The sequence below is a fragment of the Gadus morhua genome, chromosome 12 (assembly GCF_902167405.1).
Source record: "Gadus morhua chromosome 12, gadMor3.0, whole genome shotgun sequence".
NCBI lineage: Eukaryota > Metazoa > Chordata > Actinopteri > Gadiformes > Gadidae > Gadus > Gadus morhua.
In genome coordinates this window covers 29,779,088-29,798,142 of record NC_044059.1, presented here as the reverse complement: position 1 = coordinate 29,798,142, position 19,055 = coordinate 29,779,088, and the positions used below count along the sequence as shown (strand labels likewise).

General features: G+C 47.3%; 2 protein-coding genes across 2 annotated transcripts in view; one reads left to right on the top strand and one right to left on the bottom strand.

Annotated features, from left to right (window-relative positions):
* Window positions 1-5,734, bottom strand: part of LOC115555080 (phosphatidylinositol 3-kinase regulatory subunit alpha) — a 90,387-nt gene extending 84,653 nt beyond the window's left edge. The window contains exons 1-2 of the mRNA XM_030371748.1: window positions 5,567-5,734; window positions 3,743-5,082 (exon numbers count right to left, since the gene is read on the bottom strand). Coding sequence (XP_030227608.1) covers window positions 3,743-4,100 — 358 coding nt within the window. The 5' untranslated portion in view covers window positions 4,101-5,082; window positions 5,567-5,734. The remainder of the gene's footprint in view (window positions 1-3,742; window positions 5,083-5,566) is intronic.
* Window positions 5,735-12,361: 6,627 nt separating this feature from the next.
* LOC115555079 (tetraspanin-1-like) overlaps window positions 12,362-19,055 on the top strand; it is a 66,944-nt gene continuing 60,250 nt past the window's right edge. Inside the window, exon 1 of the mRNA XM_030371747.1 lies at window positions 12,362-12,406. Coding sequence (XP_030227607.1) covers window positions 12,362-12,406 — 45 coding nt within the window. The remainder of the gene's footprint in view (window positions 12,407-19,055) is intronic.

The window sequence follows — 19,055 nt, the reverse complement described above, 5'->3', positions numbered from 1 at the left end:
CATCACGAGGCGATAGACGCTGGGGGCAACGCGTTAGCCCGCTTATCATCAACCAGCAGTAGATTTGAATAACACCTTCTCAGTGAACTCTGGTGGCGTCGACCTTTTAGCGTCCACCGCCCACCGCGGCACACGCTGTACCTGCAGGGGCTACCCAGGCGCCTTTAAAGGGATTCATTAATGGACGTTTGATGAAGGTGTCTTGTGTGGTGAGTGATGGGCAGGCCTGGGGAGGTCCACGCTATCAAGGGAGGGAATAGCGGTGGGTAAGTGATCATGAAGGCGGCCTTTGTAGACCCTGCTATTAGGGTTGAGTGGTGGGGATGGTGGAGGTGGAAGCAGAGAGACTGAGGCAGGGTGGATTAGAGGACCTGAGCCTGGAACAGGAAGCACGCGGAGCGGGGGAGACGAGTACACGAGCGAGCGGTTAATAATTCAGGCGCTCCTGTGCTCTTTGGTCGGTCGGGGATCTCTTCAGGGCCTGGGAAAGATCTCATGAAAGCTGATCCCCCTCAAAGAGCATTCTCCCCACCTCAGCTACCTCTCAATCGGTGTGAGCCTGTCCTCGACCAGCGAGGATCACAGCAGGAGAACAGGGAATGGCGGGTCAGAATGAAACAAGATTATATTCTTGGCAGTCTTCAAAGACAAAGCAGATGAACCTGAGTCCCTTTGCAACGCCTCAGTCCGTGAACTGGAGACCAGATCTGAAGGACGAGATGTGTGGAAGGGACCATGTTATCAATCTTTCATCTCTTCTTTCGTTGCTTTTTCCCCACTTTGACCGCTGGGACTGAACCGGGCATCAGGGTTTCCTATTCCTATCTAAAAATATCCCTCATAGTTGTGATTCATGTATGTAGGTCAATTTCTTCAACAGTTGGCTCTGTTCAGGTTCATGTTTAAGTGGTTCTAACCAACACGGCAAGATCACACAATAAATATAAATTCACCTTTGCACGCGATCGTATTAGTCATATAAATCACTTTAAATAATGTGAATGTTAATTTAAAGGATCCTAATGCAAAAATATCAGCGAGTAATGGAAGTGTCGGCCAATATCTGAGGTCCAATCTATCAACGCCTCCACCATGGTTTGAAGCAGAAGAGACATTTTGTCAAGGGAATACTGAGTCAATTATGCAACAAATTAAATGTTGCAAGATTTCTATTTCAAACAAATCACAAAACTATGAAAATATTTGATTATTACAAATTCTTACCATGGTAACTTGGAAATACTATGTGTTCAGAATCTAGGCACCAACATAATACAGTGAAATATTACATTATTCATAAAAGCTGGTAGAAAATGTTTTCCTCAACATCTGCATTTTTATAGGACCTTAACCTAATACAACTTAATATACGATAATAATTATATGCATTTTCTTTGTATTATCCTTTTTATACTACAGTCTGTTATATTACAGATGGCACACAGAGAGTGTTGGATCAGCGATATACAAGCCCTCTCCCTCCAATCCAATCAAGATCATCCTCCACCATGCAGTAGATTAATTGGATTTACACCTGCACTAACTCTATCTGCTAGGAATTAGCTGTCACGCAAACTGATGATCTGCCTGCAGAGCCTATTAATAATGTTTAGGCCCGGCGGTGAGGTCATCAATAAGAGGGCGGGGCATTGGGGGGGGGCTGGTTGATTAGGAGCCATTGGTCATAAGCATCTCTCTAAATGCAGCACGCTTCCATCCAATCCCGTGAGAGGAGCCATCAGGGTGTGCCGGCTCGCCCCCGGTGGAGCTCTGTGCTTCAGCTAGCCTAGCCTAGCCTAGCCTAGCCTCTGAGGGGTGGTGCTGCGCCGCGCCGGCTAGCGCTCTACTGGAGCTGATTGGTGGCTACAGGACCGTGGCATGTCAGGACGCAAGCTTGCCAGCCAATCAATTATTCAGGACAGACACAGCCTTGTGCTAATGCAGGGTGCTAGGGGGAGGATGGAGAGACGGAGGAGGGAAAAGGGCTGGCCTAGCTGGATGGAAAGGCATGCTTTGAAGTCTTGCAACCACATAGTAACGTAGCGAGGGGATTAGCCGGGCTGGGAGATATATATGAGAGAGAGAGAGAGAGAGAGAGAGAGAGAGAGAGAGAGAGAGAGAGAGAGAGAGAGAGAGAAGGAGGGAGAGAGCAGGAGAGAGAGAGAAGGAGAGAGAGAGAGAAGGAGAGAGAGAGAGAGAGAGAGAGAGAGAGAGAGAGAGAGAGAGAGAGAGAGAGAGAGAGAGAGAGAGAGAGAGAGAGAGAGAGAGAGCAGGAGAGAGAGAGCAGGTGAGAGAGAAGGTGAGAGAGAAGGTGAGAGAGAGAGAGAGAGAGAGAGAGAGAGAGAGAGAGAGAGAGAGAGAGAGAGAGAGAGAGAGAGAGAGAGAGAGAGAGAGAGAGAGAGAGAGAGAGAGAGAGAGAGAGAGAGAGAGAGAGAGAGAGAGAGAGAGAGAGAGAGGAATGGAGGGAGAGAACACTGCTGTCCGTCTGACCCATTTAGCAAATGGAGAGCAATAAACCAGGAGTTCTTTAGCTCCAGAGTACGGCTGCTACCAGGATTCAACCAGAGCTCACCACACCATGCCTGTAAAAACACTAATCAAAGCTTCCAGTGTTGAGAATAGCCTTTTAAATGGCAAGGTCTGTTTTGCAATATCCTTAGAAATTGCTATAGCGTTATCCTTGGACAGATTCACTCTTAGCCTTGGAGTAAAATAAAAGTGGTATGTGGAAACAAATGGGCAAAAGAAAAAAAATTGAAAATCCACAAATATCATGATCGTATGAACCCAGTCTGAACATTTGGGAGCGGAGGATATCGTCGTCAATTGAACAAGAAAAACACTCTGGCTGCACTTCTTGCCACGTAAAGACTTCAATGCAATTCCAGTGAGGGACAAATGTGAATACTGGTATCAGATTTCGTGTTTCAAAGTGTGATCATTGACTATACATATATACTTGGTTTTCTGTGATGTAAACACAAACGACGCATGTTACATACGTAAATATGTGACAGAGACTTGAAGTTAAACATCAATTATCAAGTACTAATGGTCGACCCTAAACTAATGGTCCCAGTCAGTATCATGTAGCAGACGGACCAAACCCTTGGCCTTGTCGGGCCGGTGAGTCAAGCTAAGACAAGGGTGGCAGCATAGGACCACAACACACTGGCATTGCTCCAGCTCCATCGTACTTCGTAACGCGGCCTTGCATCATTCTATGCACAGAGGCCAGGCTAAGCATGACAAGCAACGTGGATGCATGATTAAAGGTGCTGTAGGTACAATTTAAGAGTTAACGTTTGAGATGGAAATGGCTGGGCCATCCTTCAGCCATTTGAGTGAAACGCTGTGTGAGAATATCAGTTTCAGGTCGACTGCGCCTGCATCTGCGTGTGACCATTTAGAGTTTAGATGCTCCCGGTTATTTCAAACCAATCAGGGCCTCTCCTCCATTACTGCTTTGGGGGAATCCATCTTGTCTGTCAAACACACGCGGTGCGTTAAATGGAATGGCAGGGAAATGGAGGGAGGAGGGGATTCATTATTTTTGTGGTTTAGTTTCAAAATGGTGCTCTGTTCCGCTCTGTCGTGCCCTCTCTCTCTCTTGCCGACTCGGGGATCGTACCTACGGCGGCTTCATCATACATTTGAAAAACGGTGACCTTGGAGCAGACGAACATCGACCACACATCCCTTCACAACAACGTTTGGCCGGAGAAGGAGGTGGGGTTCCTACCTGAGGCGCAGAGCCCGCCGGGCGGCTGGGGCCCCGTGGCGGGCTGGGGCCCTCCGGGGGTCCAGGGCCGGGGCCTGGAGGGCGGGCCGGACCGCAGCACCACCGCGCCCACGTATTCCACAAAGGTTCCCGGGAAGTCACCCTTCTCCTTGGTGCGGTCGTTGGTTCCGTGCAGCCACCCCCGGGGGCTCCTCTCGTCCCCGTCCTGGTAGGCCGGGGGCCCGGGGCCCGGGGCGGGGGCCTGGAGCAGCGAGGCCTTGGCCACGGTCAGCGTGTCCCCGGGCTGCAGGCCGATGTCGTCGCCGCGCTCCCGCTTGTACTCGAACAGAGCTCGGTACTGGAAGCTCTCAGACGCCATGGCGAACCCCCCGGCGCATGGGGAGAAGGGGAACAGTTCTGGGCACCGAAGAGGTCTGACAACTGTTCTGGAAGAGGGGGTTTATCGATGAACAAAATGAGGATATGTACGGACTGGAGTTAGTAAAAAATCCTGGAAGGGATCCCTGAGGTCAAACCTGAGCCTCCTTGAAGCTTGTGATGCTACCTGAGATGTTGTGTGTTGAGGACGACTTGAGCACACACAGTAGATCCGTAGAAAACCACTAAAAAGACCTGATCGCTGACGGTTTTGGTTCCAAGGTTTGCGTCCACTGCAGGAAAAAGAAAATCTGTTTTTATAAAAAAGCTGATTCTTCTCGGTACAAATAAAGCTTTGATAAAACCACAAGCTATTCAAAACTACGCGGGCATGGTGGATAAAAAGAGATTATTCTTTGTGGCCCCGATTAGTCGCGAGGTTGATCGGACCCCAGCTTCTACCACTTCTAAAGTGGCCCAGTGAACGGTGTCCTGGTCCCAGACAGGGGGAGCCGAGTGCTGCTCGCTGCTCTGCCCCCGGCGCAGCACATGGCAGACGTGAGCCAGACAGACGACCACCTCACTGCGTCTGCAGTGGAGAGAGAGAAGAAAGGGAGCGGGTCTCCACAGAGCAGCGTGGCATCCTTTCTCCCTAGGATGAGGTGACCCAGACACCGTCCCCAGCTGCCGGCCCCCACCCGCCCCTCTGTCTGCAGTCCGCTACACAGTCTACTGCATTTCTTTTTTTTTTAAGGAATAACAAAAATGGCGACGTAGGTGAAAGTTAGGGGCGTCGGACCACGGCGCAGTCCGTCAGGAGTGGCAAATGCGACGACGACCAAGACGGGCACACCTGAGGAAATCCACTGCAGTGCAGAATTTGGGCTTGTTGTTGGTGCACCCTCATGCGCACCCAGCTCCCTGCCCGCCCTCCAACGCAGCCTCCCGCTCAGCGTCCCACAGCCTCAGCCAGACACCTGGAACTTCAATAAAGTTACAATGTCAATATCACATGTTTTATAACAGCACGCATTTAGGATAGTGATATTTTATATATAAATAGAATAAAGATACATATATAATACATATATATAGACATATAAATAGATAGATATAATGATATATATCTATATAGATTATAGAGATATAGCTATATTTATGATTAATGAAATTCTTATTTATATTGCATGGAAATGGGACCTGCACACACGCATCACAAAGTGACCAAAAAGGAATCCTAAAGCAATCTACACATCAGGTAACACAAGGTATAAAGTGGCATTTAATACAAAGTAGGTCGTTTTGACACTGAATATCTCCCTGCTTGTTGATCTCTCCCAGACAGAGCGCCTATCAATTACAAACATGACGAGGCGAATACGAACTTCAGGGCAGACAGCGTGCACGGCAACTCGCCTGCGTGTCTGTCTGCCACAGTCTGCGAGCAAAAACACGGAGAAAACTCACCTTTGCAGTTGCACTGGCGAGTTCTATATTCTTTCCGTCGCGGGTACCGCTAACAAAATTGTTCACCGATACACTTCACATAAATCTCAATAATAAAAACCCCGACGTCCATATAAGCCATCAGAAAACATGCGTGGCTGGTCCACCAGACAGTCGTCGCGCTGAACACTGTAGTACGGCAGTGCCGATGTCAGTAGACCACGCCCCCGGCGTCTGCGAATTATTCCAAGGTGGACCAGACCGCTGCCGCTGCCGGTGCTGATGCTGCATCCGCCAGCACTGACCTGCTCACTATTCACCAGACATTGGGAGGACTTTCTAATTCATTTATCGAAATTTGTTTGTGTATTGCAACGGAGAAACAGATACAATGAATAAATGTCCATGCCGTAAAAGTATGCAAAACAGTGATATAACAGCCATTCGACCTGGAAGGGAGTCAAGTCCAGGTCGTTACTAACCGAAAGATGTACTTTTTTGGGGTTGGAACCGAGCAAAGTGTCATTCATTGGTTAATTTTGTTAGCATGTTACCATGACAGGCTAGTTTACTAGCCTTATCTATCTGCAGTCCAATGGCAGAGAGATAAGAGCATACGTTAAAAACATAATAAATAAATCATCATAGCCTATAATGTCATTGTATTGAATATAATTTATTTATAATATATGTATTATTCTTTTATAATGTAATCATTATATAATAATAATATAATGCGTTTTCATATATGCATAATATATGTTACATAATATTTATTGGATTCATAGGCCTATTCATCAGACAGTATTGGATTGACTGCTACGCCAAATATTTAGTAATTTTTCATACAAATGTCTGTATACTGTTTGTCTGTTGGTAGTTGCATGTAGATATAAGCATATGTATCATGTAGTAGATCTATGACACATATAAACATACTATATGCAGTATATGCAGATGCTTGCAGTGTGTGTGTGTGTTTGTGTGTGTGTGTGTGTGTGTGTGTGTGTGTGTGTGTGTGTGTGTGTGTGTGTGTGTGTGTGTGTGTGTGTGTGTGTGTGTGTGTGTGTGTGTGTGTGTGTGTGTGTGTGTGTGTGTGTGTGTGTGTGTGTGTGAGATGGTTAATTAATATTTGATAGTACAAGTTGTGACCCTAGACCCACAAGCATGATTTATTCCAGGAGATGCAGTATGTCCTAAACTGCCATTTAATGACACCATTGATCTCTTGTTCATATCAGAGCATATCTTAACATCCATAATATATATCTCTGAATGGCACAGTAATGGCATTTAAGATGACAGGGTCGCTATCTATGCAAATAGCAAGTGACCGCAATCGATAGCTGACAGGAAGAGGCTATTTGTGGAAGAGAGAACAGAGGTGTTTGCATCTCTCCACACTGGGAACATGACATTTACATTAAGAGCATTTAGCAGAAACAGAAAGAAACAGAAAGAAATTTGAAAATTAGAAACAATATATCGCTGTCGGTACAATAAGGATGTTCGTAGAACCAAGTGCCAAACATGAACATTCGCTAGGTTAACCCATTCCCCGTGCACAACAAAGATAGCTAGGTTAACACGCTACACAATGCCAAGTACTATTTTTACGTGCCAGGATGTGCAACACACAATAAGCGCGTGCATTAAGTGCCAGGACGTACGACTTACCATAAGTGTGGAGGAGGGGGGGGGGGGGGGGGGGGGGCTATGCAGATTCTGGGACGGTGAACTTTGACCAGGTGAGTCTCGAGTCTTCTGTGGAGCTCGTTCCACCACTGTGGCGCCAAAACAGAGGAGTTGGGACTTTGATGATCTTTGATTGCTCGTAGCGATGGCGGCACCAGACGCCCAGCAGAGGTAGTTGAGCTGAAGCTGAAGCTGGGGTGTGTGGTTTGACTAACTCTTGGAGGTAGGCAGGAGCAGCTCCATCGACCACCTTGGGCCAGTACCATCACCTTGAATCTGATGCGGGCTACTACAAGAGGCCAGTAGAGGTCACGGAAAAGGGGGCTCACATGGGAGAATTTAGGTCGGTTGATGAATGAATTAGACAATATGATTGTCTTGCTCATTCTCTCTGTGTCCTACCCTCTACTCCTCTCAGCCAATACACCATCAGACCAAACATGAAAGGGCCATTTGTGACTTGCTATGAGTAGCTCATGTGTCAGGCAACATCAGCATCATCTTCCAATATGCTCGAGCTGACGTGTGGTATTAAGTTCCCCACACTCTTCCTGAGTGGGCGCACACATTGCACATATTGTCTGGCAGAAGTTGTTATGAATGTGCAAAAGGCCCATGTGGGACCCTTCGTCATGAAGGACTTTGTCTGTGACTTGGAGGCCAGAAGGTTGTAGATCACAGCCCACAGGCACAGCGATAACTTTCAAGCTCACCAGATTTTTTACTCATTTCTGTATTATCAGGAGCTTTTTCTTGATCAAGACCTTCTTCTATCGGTTTAATGTTTAATGTCCATCTATATGTGATGCATTTTTGCGCCTATTTGAAAAAATGCTCGCAATTTTTGCTCACTAAAATTGCTTGCAAAAAACTTGTATAGAAGGACGTTTTCTCAAAATATATATACAAAAGACAAAGATAGACAAAACAAATCTAGCGTTTAGGATAATATAAAAAAATGTACCGGACAGAAGAAAGATGGCACACCTCTAACAAAACCCGAATCTACAGTAAAAGTAAAAAATGCAGTTATGTTACAATACCAGTCCCATCATCGACCTGTATCAGTTGTGTGTAAACTCCAACACAGAGTTTCCTGAAACCACTGCGTCTACCTCTCTATACACTATCAAGATGCACACCACATACATACGTTCTCCTTCTGATTCCATTATTTCTTCTTAAATAATCTCTCCATCAAATCCTTCTTTTAATACTTTTATTCGACTTGCTCCCCTTTTCTTTCCCTCTCCTTCCCGAGCTCTCTGGCCCTTTCTCTCCCCTGTCTCCGTGCCAGCTCTCTAAGCTTTATACAGCAGTGAGCTTTATACAGCAGTGAGCTTTATACAGCAGTTAGCTGTATACAGCAGTGAGCTTTATACAGCAGTGAGCTTTATACAGCAGTGAGCTTTATACAGCCGTGAGCTTTATACAGCCGTGAGCTTTATACAGCAGTGAGCCGTGCACAGCAGTGAGCCGTGCACAGCAGCCTAATGGAGGAGCACATGTGTTTACCAGCCGCCGGCGCCCTCATCAGCTCGCTCAGAACAAGAGCAAAGCGGCAGATGGATCAAACCCACATCGCCATGGTAACTCAACAGGGTCACAATTCACTGAGGCTGCCTAGCAGTGCATGGGCCTGTGTATGCATGTGGATGTGTATGTGTGTGTATGTGTTTGTATGTTTATATGTAGGTGTCTGTGTCTCTGTGTGTGTGTTCTTTGCCACCCTGTCACACCTCCCAGCCTGTCAGTCTTATATGTGTGGCTGTCACTGTGTGCAAACCTATATGCAGTGACCTTACCATGCTCTGACCACGCTTCGGGCAACAATATTGAGAATACAGATTGATGCGCTGGGGGGATTTAGCACCCATCACTCAGACGCCCATACACACCGACACACACACGCACACAGACACGTGCATACAAACATGCTCGCACACACAGACACGTGCATACAAACACACACCGACACACACACGCACAGTCGCACACAGACACGTGCATACAAACATGCTCGCACACACAGACACGTGCATACAAACACACAAAGACACACACATGCATAAGCACACACATAGACACACACAAACGCACAAAGACACACACGCACACACAGATGCACACATAGACATAGACAGCTGTTAGCACGCATGGCCCGGTGCATGCGGTTCGCCAGGACGTGCTCCAGTGAACAGCAGGAGTCAAGAGCCTCCATCCTGGACCTGTTGTGCATGGGCCCCCCCTGTTACACATGGAGAGCCAGACAGATAAGGCCTCACTAGGCTGCCGATTCAATTATTCCCCAAATTACTTTTTTTTTTTTTTTTTGCTACATTTGTTTTTCTTATCTCATGGAAACATGAGTGAATTCACAGGGAATGGAGGATATACAGAACCACCTGGCTGAGGGACGCCCTGAGGCAGGTTTAGGGGGGGATTTGACAGCGGCGGTTGGGCGGGAAAGAATATTATGGTATTGGTTTTACCAAAGTGTGGTTGCATCGAAAGTCCAAGCCTGGCCAAAGGCTATGAATATATTTCAGACCACAGTGAACACCTATGCACATATATAACTCCCACACACTCTCTCTCTCTCTCCCTCTGCCCCCCACACACACACGCACACGCCCACACACACGCACACAAACGCATGCCTCTACTCTCATGATTGTGGGGGTAACCCCCAGATGTAGCCACATTTGCCAAACCAGAAAACTTCCAGCTGTCCTCAAACATTTTCCTCAGTCTGACGAACTCCATAAGTAACACATATGACAATCCAACCTTACAAGCATATACATTTGGAACTTCAGGGTTAGACAATCAGGGTACGCACTGTTTTGGACAATACACATTATTTCGAAATACAAAAAGCAAAGCCAAAACCTAGTGGACATCCCATAGTGGACATCCTTGGAACCCATTGTATTAAAATGTCCTGTATTTGTGTAGTGTTGGGATGGGCATTTTGTGATAGGTGGAAAATTCAATGATGCCCTCAACTAATAGTTTGAGTTATAGAGTGGTGGCCGGTTTGGTTTTACGATCTTTCCTGGTTTTCAGTCCTATTACCATCCATCGTTCTGCTTTTCTCCATTCCCAGCCGCCATCTGAGTTCATTGGAGACCCAATCTTCCTCCTGTCAACAAGTAAAGAGCAGGCAGTGGAGAGAATGCCCTGGGGCGGAGGAACGCTGCATCACTAGAGCAGCCGCGGTCACCCAGGACCAGATCTATTACTTGTGGAACTGGAATGGACGGATCAGGTAATCAAATGGAATACTCCACATTCACGAGTGCTTAACGTATGAAGTGCTTCTGAGACCCCGGCGGTTTTCCCAGCCTGTGAGCCCACTACGACGCGTGTCTCCCATGGTTTATTGATTTTCCAGTATGGGTAGAAACGTGAATAGAATCAATGATCCAGGTGCGGGTGCTAGGGTTAGTAATCTGGGGGCAGCAGTAGCTCTGGAGGTAGAGCGGGTTAGCTGGTAACTGGAAGGTCGCTAGGTCGATCCCTGGCTCCTATAGCTGTCGAGGTCGCCCTGATCGAAACGCCTCACTCCGACTGCTGCTGACGAGCTGGCTGTCGCCCTGCATGGTCGACTCTGCCGTCTGTGAATGTGTGAATGAACGGTTGTAAACCGCTATGGACAGAAGCCTCAGCAAATGACCGTGAATGTAAATGCAAAGGTCTATTGCCCTGCATCAACCAGGGCGCGAGGGGCTCCTTTCACAGCCTGAGCAGCGAAACACGACTAACCGCTTGTTAGCACGCCTGAAGTGTGGTCCCCGTTGCACATGGAGCGCACGTACAGTGCACTGAATTCATCCTGTTTTACATTCTCCATGGAATGAAACGGGGTGCAAGGTCACTGATCCAACACAGGAACAGAGTGGAGGGTGAGGGGAACACAACCCCCCCCCAACACACTGCATGGAGAACGGGCTGAGGGTTCACTGGCTCCCTTCACACCATCCCACAAAGTGGTGCTGTTCTAAGCATATGATGGAGAAGTGGAGGCAGATAGAGCTCTTTATGGTGTTGTCTACTCCATATGACAGTCCTGAAGCTACAAGTCACATCCATGTTAAAGAGGTCTGAGAGCAGCGTCTGGTTGGACCATAGAGGGCCCTCAACAGTAGACCTTCACACTAAACAATGTCCTACGCTGGGCTGTCGCTCTTCAATGCACCGATACTTCTGCCTCGCCCAGCCTCCCCCAGCTCTCTGAGGGTGCTCACTGCCTCCTCCAGCTCTCTGAGGGTGGTCACTGCCTCCTCCAGCTCTCTGAGGGTGCTCACTGCCTCCTCCAGCTCTCTGAGGGTGCTCACTGCCTCCTCCAGCTCTCTGAGGGTGCTCACTGCCTCCTCCAGCTCTCTGAGGGTGGTCACTGCCTCCCCCAGCTCTCTGAGGGTGGTCACTGCCTCCTCCAGCTCTCTGAGGGTGCTCACTGCCTCCTCCAGCTCTCTGAGGGTGCTCACTGCCTCCTCCAGCTCTCTGAGGGTGCTCACTGCCTCCTCCAGCTCTCTGAGGGTGGTCACTGCCTCCTCCAGCCTTCAGCTCTCCGAGGGTGGTCACTGCCTCCTCCAGCTCTCTGAGGGTGCTCACTGCCTCCTCCAGCTCTCTGAGGGTGGTCACTGCCTCCTCCAGCTCTCTGAGGGTGCTCACTGCCTCCTCCAGCTCTCTGAGGGTGGTCACTGCCTCCTCCAGCCTTCAGCTCTCTGAGGGTGGTCACTGCCTCCTCCAGCTCTCTGAGGGTGGTCACTGCCTCCTCCAGCCTTCAGCTCTCTGAGGGTGGTCACTGCCTCCTCCAGCTCTCTGAGGGTGGTCACTGCCTCCTCCAGCTCTCTGAGGGTGGTCACTGCCTCCTCCAGCCTTCAGCTCTCTGAGGGTGGTCACTGCCTCCTCCAGCTCTCTGAGGGTGGTCACTGCCTCCTCCAGCTCTCTGAGGGTGGTCACTGCCCCTCCCAGCTCTCTGAGGGTGGTCACTGCCTCCTCCAGCCTTCAGCTCTCCGAGGGTGGTCACTGCCTCCTCCAGCTCTCTGAGGGTGGTCACTGCCTCCTCCAGCTCTCCGAGGGAGGTCACTGCCTGAGGGCTCCTGGTTGAGCTGCATGGGGGAGGACTGCTCCAACACCAGCAACAAGCGCTCCAACCGGGTCAGTCACTGTGTGCTGCCGAGAGAGGCTCAGTGCCACCACATGTTGACCACTCTGTTGCATATAGCATATAGAGCATATGGTCACATATACTGCACTATTGCGTGTGCCCTGAAGTCACAGCACACCACTGTAAGGACATGAGACTCCTGGCCAGTGAGGTGGAACTGTGTACTTTTGCACAGAGCCAACGCCTTCTGGACAATCAGACACTGGATGGTGCGAAAAGCTGCTGAAATAAACCCTGTGGTGTACTGAGGCTTAACCACTCTGCAGTTCAATTTCGTTGTCGAATCTTGAATTTGATAACCTAACCTGATACGTCAGCTTCCATAAGTAATAGATGCGACTCCTCTGATAAGACGCTGATGGACAGCTGAAAGGGATCCGTTACAACTGGTCAGGAATAGAGTGAAGGAATAAGGAGCCAGGAGAGAGGAGCCACGAGAGATGGAGAAGGAGAGATGAGCGATGAGGAGAGGACAGAGTAGGAGAGAAGGGGAGAGGATGGGAGAGGAAAAGGAGTTGCGTCGAGCAGGATCCGCCACTCTATGGCTTTGTGAAAAGCTTTATTAGCGGCAAAAAGGGATTAGGGCAGCAGCGACGGGTAGTACAGTTTATCCAATGCTAAGCTGATCCACTGTGCATTTGTGAATGCAGGGTATTTCTGTTTGTCTGTTCAGGTTCACAAAAATAAGGAGAATTGTTAATCCCCATGGGTGACTGTATTCACACCCCTGTACTCCTGAAGTGATACACCTGCGGAGGTCAATTGATGATTCATTTATCAGACAAACATGTACAGTTTAACAGCCATTTAATAAATAAATGAAGCATTTACATTAGATATGTTTGCTGTTTGCTTCAGATGTACTGCAAACCTTCATCACTGAACATGTCTCTTTAATGGGCATAAAAACATATCTCACACACACACACACACACACACACACACACACACACACACACACACACACACACACACACACACACACACACACACACACACACACACACACACACACACACTCTCCACTTCACTCTCTCAACCTCATTCTTCTAACAAAGGCTAAACAGCAAACAGCACAATGACTTTGTTGTGATGTTAGAAGCGGTGCTAATTTAAACACTCCGCCCTATAGGGACGCCACCAGACAAAGAAGACAACAGAAATCAGTCACTGTTACTAGCATGCCCTACCGTCTTGGCTGTACATGGAATTTTTACTCTCACTATCTCTGTTTTATTCATGGAATACAGGTGTAGCCTTACTGGTAGTAAATACAAGGGGTGATATGCTTGTGAATTAAAAACTTAATTGACCAGTTCATAAACAGGTTGGGATCATAAAAGTTGCATGAACCATTGATCTTTGCAGCGCTCAATACATTTTTTTATACGTGTGGATGAATATGTTTTTTCAAATGTTTTTTAATTGATGTGCCATTTATGCAACCCTTTAATTTATTATGATTGGAGCAGATTTTTTAACTACGACTCATCACTCTTCCATACTGTATCATTAGGTAGTTAAGACTGCAATTTACTGACACAAATACCACATTTAAAGATATCTAGCTCCGTGGACTCTGGATATCTGCCGTAAATATAGAACATGCCTCCATAATTAGGGCATGGCTCGGGGCATGCCGATAAGAAGCAGCTCATGTTACACCATCTCTGCAGAGCTGCAGCGGTCTCATTCATCAGGAGAAACCAGGAGACATCATCTGGTCCTGTTTTAGCTTATTGGATAAAACGGTTTTCCATTTTTGATGCAGGTGTTTTAAACTATTTTTTCACTTACTTTATCATAATTATCAGAATAATTGTTTTATGTTAGCTGTGATAACACCTTAATTCTCCTCTTGGATGAATAAAGTATATGTTTATCCAACTCATGATTATCAAAAATAATAAGTCAGTGATGTACTGTTACAACCCTAAATTGATAGACGTGGTAGGGAGGCAACACAGCAGAAAGGGATCGAAATGATGCGTCACAACCAGGCAGTAGGCACCAATCAAGGAAAGAAGGGTTTATTTGATCCCAACTGCATGAATTACAGTAACAAAATAATAGTGAAGGAAACGGCTTCAGGGTAGCCAAGGCCATACACAACCAGAAAGATTGTACGCATGTTGTACGTCCTGGCACTTAATGAACACACTTATTGTACGCACTTAATGTACGTTGTACTTATTCATAGTACTTAATTGTGTAGCAACTGCAGTAGCTGCTATCACTGCTGTATACAGGGAATGGGTTAACCTAGCGATTGTTGGTAATTGCACTTGGTTCTATGAACATCTTAACTGTACCGACAGCGATATATTGTTTCACTTCTTATGACGAATGTACTTGTACAATTATAAGTCGCTTTGGATAAAATGTAAATGTAAATGTAAATGTAAAGATCCCCCCCTCCCCCCGCCACTCCCAACTCCCAAACAAAAACCTTGAGTTTAGTCTTAATTAAAAATACAATACTAACCTACACCTCTCTACACAAACACGAGAGAAAAGAAACATGGGCAAAAAACTAAATGGAGGCTCACCCTTCTACACCTTCTCTAGAACAAAACACTGCCATTCATGGATAACAGTCGGTTAGCTAGGCTGATGGAGAGCAACACGAGTGAGGGGACACTGGTGGTGGCCCATTTAAGCTTGTTTGACCTGATTACCGATTGGGTACAGGTGCCAGTCATTGGCCGTAACAAGCTCCATGACAACACTCTAATGATCTTAACACCATGAGACAAGAATGAACCCATCTGAGAGATCCTGACGAGAAACTGAAGGGAAAAAGATTACAAACCTCCTAAGATTCAGTATCACTGTGGCTTTAATTACACTGCCAGTCATCTGGTCACATTGAGTCCAGATTACCGTACCTTTGAAATGTGATCACCACGATGAAATGTCTCCCGGTTTGTTGGATCAGAGTGAGTGAAATCCCATCAACACCTGACATGTCTTACACGCAATCAGATGAGATGATTCCTCTGAAGCGACAAGTGTAACCAGGGCTCATGAGGAAAAGATCCGTGCAATCTAGAGAACATCACATTGGGTTTCAAAGAAAGGGGCCCCTCTTAACTCGGGTGCTAGCTATCGGGTTGTGTAGCAGCAGGAACAATTGTGGTGAGAGAGTGATTACAGGTTAGCGGGTCGTGTAGCTTGAGCAGTTCTACTTTGTGTGAGTGCTATTACAATGGAGAAAGCTCGGCTTAATCCTATACCGTTATGCAAGCCTCCCACGGCTATATGTGAACTTTGGCTCATCTTGTTTAGCCCCAGCATTCATTCCGAACTTTGGAATACTCATTTGTCATCAAATGTATGCATGACTGCATATTCCACGTAAAAACATCGAACCATCCCTTGTCTTAACATATTGTCATCAAATGGCTCCGACACCATGCAGAACAAACAAAACCTTAAAGTCGTGTACATCAAAGGCACATTAGTGATTTAACGAATGTGCACACTAACACCCAACAGCCAACACCCACTGCTTGTTAAGGATCCGTCAGAAAGTCTGACCGTCAAAACCTTCCTCCAAGGAAAAACAACATTTAGAATGCATTAATGTCCGGAACCATTTGCAGCAGAGGAGTGTATTAGACGTGCATACATATCAGGGCAGAGTAAACACTGGCACATGTGGTCTGCCCCGATAACAGGGAGGCACTCAGAGGAAGATGTTACAGCAAGTGTGCTAGGCGCCCGGGGCTACTCCACCTTCATGGGGGGCTTACGAGGGCGCCTTTGCATGTCATTAGTATAGGGGACACATTTGGTATGTAAGCATCTCGCATGTTTCAGCAACATTTCACCTGGTGAAAGCACTGGTTTCTTTCTTTTTTTTAAGGGCTATAAATAAAGTTGACGAGCCTCAGAATCGGTGTGACTGAATTCCCTTAATGTGGTTGTCAGCTGAAGGGGAGACCTCTGCCAAAATATTCATGAAAATTGTGTTGATCATATTAATATTTGCCACACATCATCTGCGCAGATGCATAACCACTGCAGAAAAAAAAATTCTCAGTTTAGACGCTTTTGAGGCAGACTGCATTGAAGCACAAGTACTGTTCTTCTCCCATCACCAGAGACAACACCTCATTTAGAAATCGATGAACAAGCATATTGGGAATAGATCAGGGCAACAGATGATGTGCGCCCCAGGAGATGGGGCGCACATCATGCATCGTGCGCCCCAGGAGATGGGGCGCACATCATGCATCGTGCGGGATTAAGCACATCTGGCGCTCAGAGGGGGCTGTCGTACTCTGTGTCCTGGGACACGGTCAGCAGCTCGCCATGTGCGTCTGGGCCGATCCACCACACCCCGACAAAAAAACTAGCGTGTCATCATTTTGACATGGTATGTAAAGGGTACAAAGGCTGAGTAACTGCGACTCCTTGTTGTAGGCTGTCTCCCCACAATAGTAGTGCTGGCTAATGATAATGATTATTATGATTAGCATGAAATAATAATGCTAAGGGGGTGAGTCCCCATGGTGCAGGATCAGTGAGTGTTTATGATGTTCTTCTGAGGTACCACGCACTCGGTCGAAACATTCCCACAGAGTTCCCTATAGATGAAGCTGCGTGTCAATGTCGTGGTGTAAGGGTGTTGTGTTTCATACTGCGGGGACTGCTGTCCGCCGGGGGATGATCCGTCTCTTTCTCTCTCCTTGACTTCCGTAACATTTTAAACCTTGGTTCATACAATCTCTCGGAGGCTCCAGTCCACCACTCCGCGTTGGGTAGCAAGGACACCCTCAGAGAGGCACGGCTACAAAGTGATATCCAGCCGGGGCTTAACAATGAAACACAAAAAGTGGGAAGGGTGTTTTGATTTTGGTTGTTGGTGAAACGGGAGTGCTGATCTTGTGTAAAAACACCATTGTGGTAAAGCAGAATGCATTCATGCTACCACCGTGCCAAAGTCATATCTGAATTCAAGGGCTCCCATGTTGTGTGTTCCTATTCCGGGGGAGAGCGGGGTAAACAAGGAGGAGATGGGACCAAAGAGAGGCCACTTCCAGCCGTTCTTCCTTCAGCTGCCAAGCGGGTAGGCGGTCTCTGGGGGTAGCGCCACACCGCAGAGGCACCGGGCAGGGCGGCGACGCATGAGATAAATCACCTGACCCCCTGGGAGGAGAGCAGAGGGCCAGGGGTATGTCCAGGTGTTGCGTCAGTGCAGCCCCCCAACCCGCCCTCATATCTCTCCCCCCGCTCTTTGTCTCTCGGTGCAGAGAGACAAAGGTTTTCAGGACCTTCTTCGGCTTCCCACCTCAGCTTCCCCTGCTGGTTCATCTGGTGTACATCTCTCTGGTTATCTTCTCTCTCCACTAGCCTGCTCAGAACTCCCTCTGCTCCTCATCCGCTGCGTTCTCCTTTGTCTCAGATGCTGTACCATGTGGTGCTGAATCTCTCTCTCTCTCTCTCTCTCTCTCTCTCTCTCTCTCTCTCTCTCTCTCTCTCTCTCTCTCTCTCTCTCTCTCTCTCTCTCTCTCTCTCTCTCTCTCTCTCTCTCTCTCTCTCTCTCTCTCTCTCTCTCTCTCTCTCTCTCTCTCTCTCTCTCTCTCTCTCTCTCTCTCTCTCTCTCTCTCTCCCCCCCCTTGTCCTCCTCTCCCCTCAGCTACGTGCCACTACTGGCTGGGAACAAAGAGCAGAGCGCAGGGTAGGTTATTACGGGGCCGCAACAAGAAAGGAAAAACAAACGACAACCTTTCAATCTCCTTCAATAGAAGGTGTAGGAGGAGCCCTTCGTTCCCTCGTTCCATATCTTCCAACACATTGCCCCTTTGCAAATAGAGCTCCCGGAGATAACCACCTTGGATGTCTTTTTATGTGTCACATTCTTTCCCTGCCATTTAATAGAATATTAGACTCTGACAAGCACACACTCTGATTCGGTCCACAGCCATGATGCTCTTTCCCCCTTACACAAATAACTACAAAGAAACACGAATGCACAGTCGCACACACTCATTCACTCACACCCACCCACCCCCCCACCCACCCCCACACACACACACACACACACACACACACACACACACACACACACACACACACACACACACACAATACAAAAGCAAATACACGTTGTATACATCATAATGTATGTAGTCATAAATAAATCACTTTACGGCGTGTGTAAAGTTAACAGCACTTAATTGCTATATTCACTGTTGGAGCTGGCTGAAATATCTTCGTACTGACAGGATATACATTATGGGCTTTAAATGAGGTGGAAAACACAAATTCTCCCCCTTGGTTGTTGTTGTTGCTGCTCAGTTTCGACGCCAAGAGTAGAGGAGGGTTCTATGTTTTACTGTCTTCATGAACTTCTCTTTGTTCCATTTCCAATAGCTACGGCCCCTTGGGAGACAGAATTTAGTCCTGTTATTGAAGTCCCAGCTGAACATAATTAACATAAGGTAAGGTCATTCTACGACCATACCAGATGAAAGCAGGATGTCATTGGCAGTCAAGCATGAATTCATGATGAGACAATTTACAAAAGTTTCACGCGTGAATTAATATTTTTCCAAACAAGTATTTTCATTCCAATGATTTGATGAACAAATAGATGCAATGTATTCATTCGAATATGGTTGAAGAAGGACA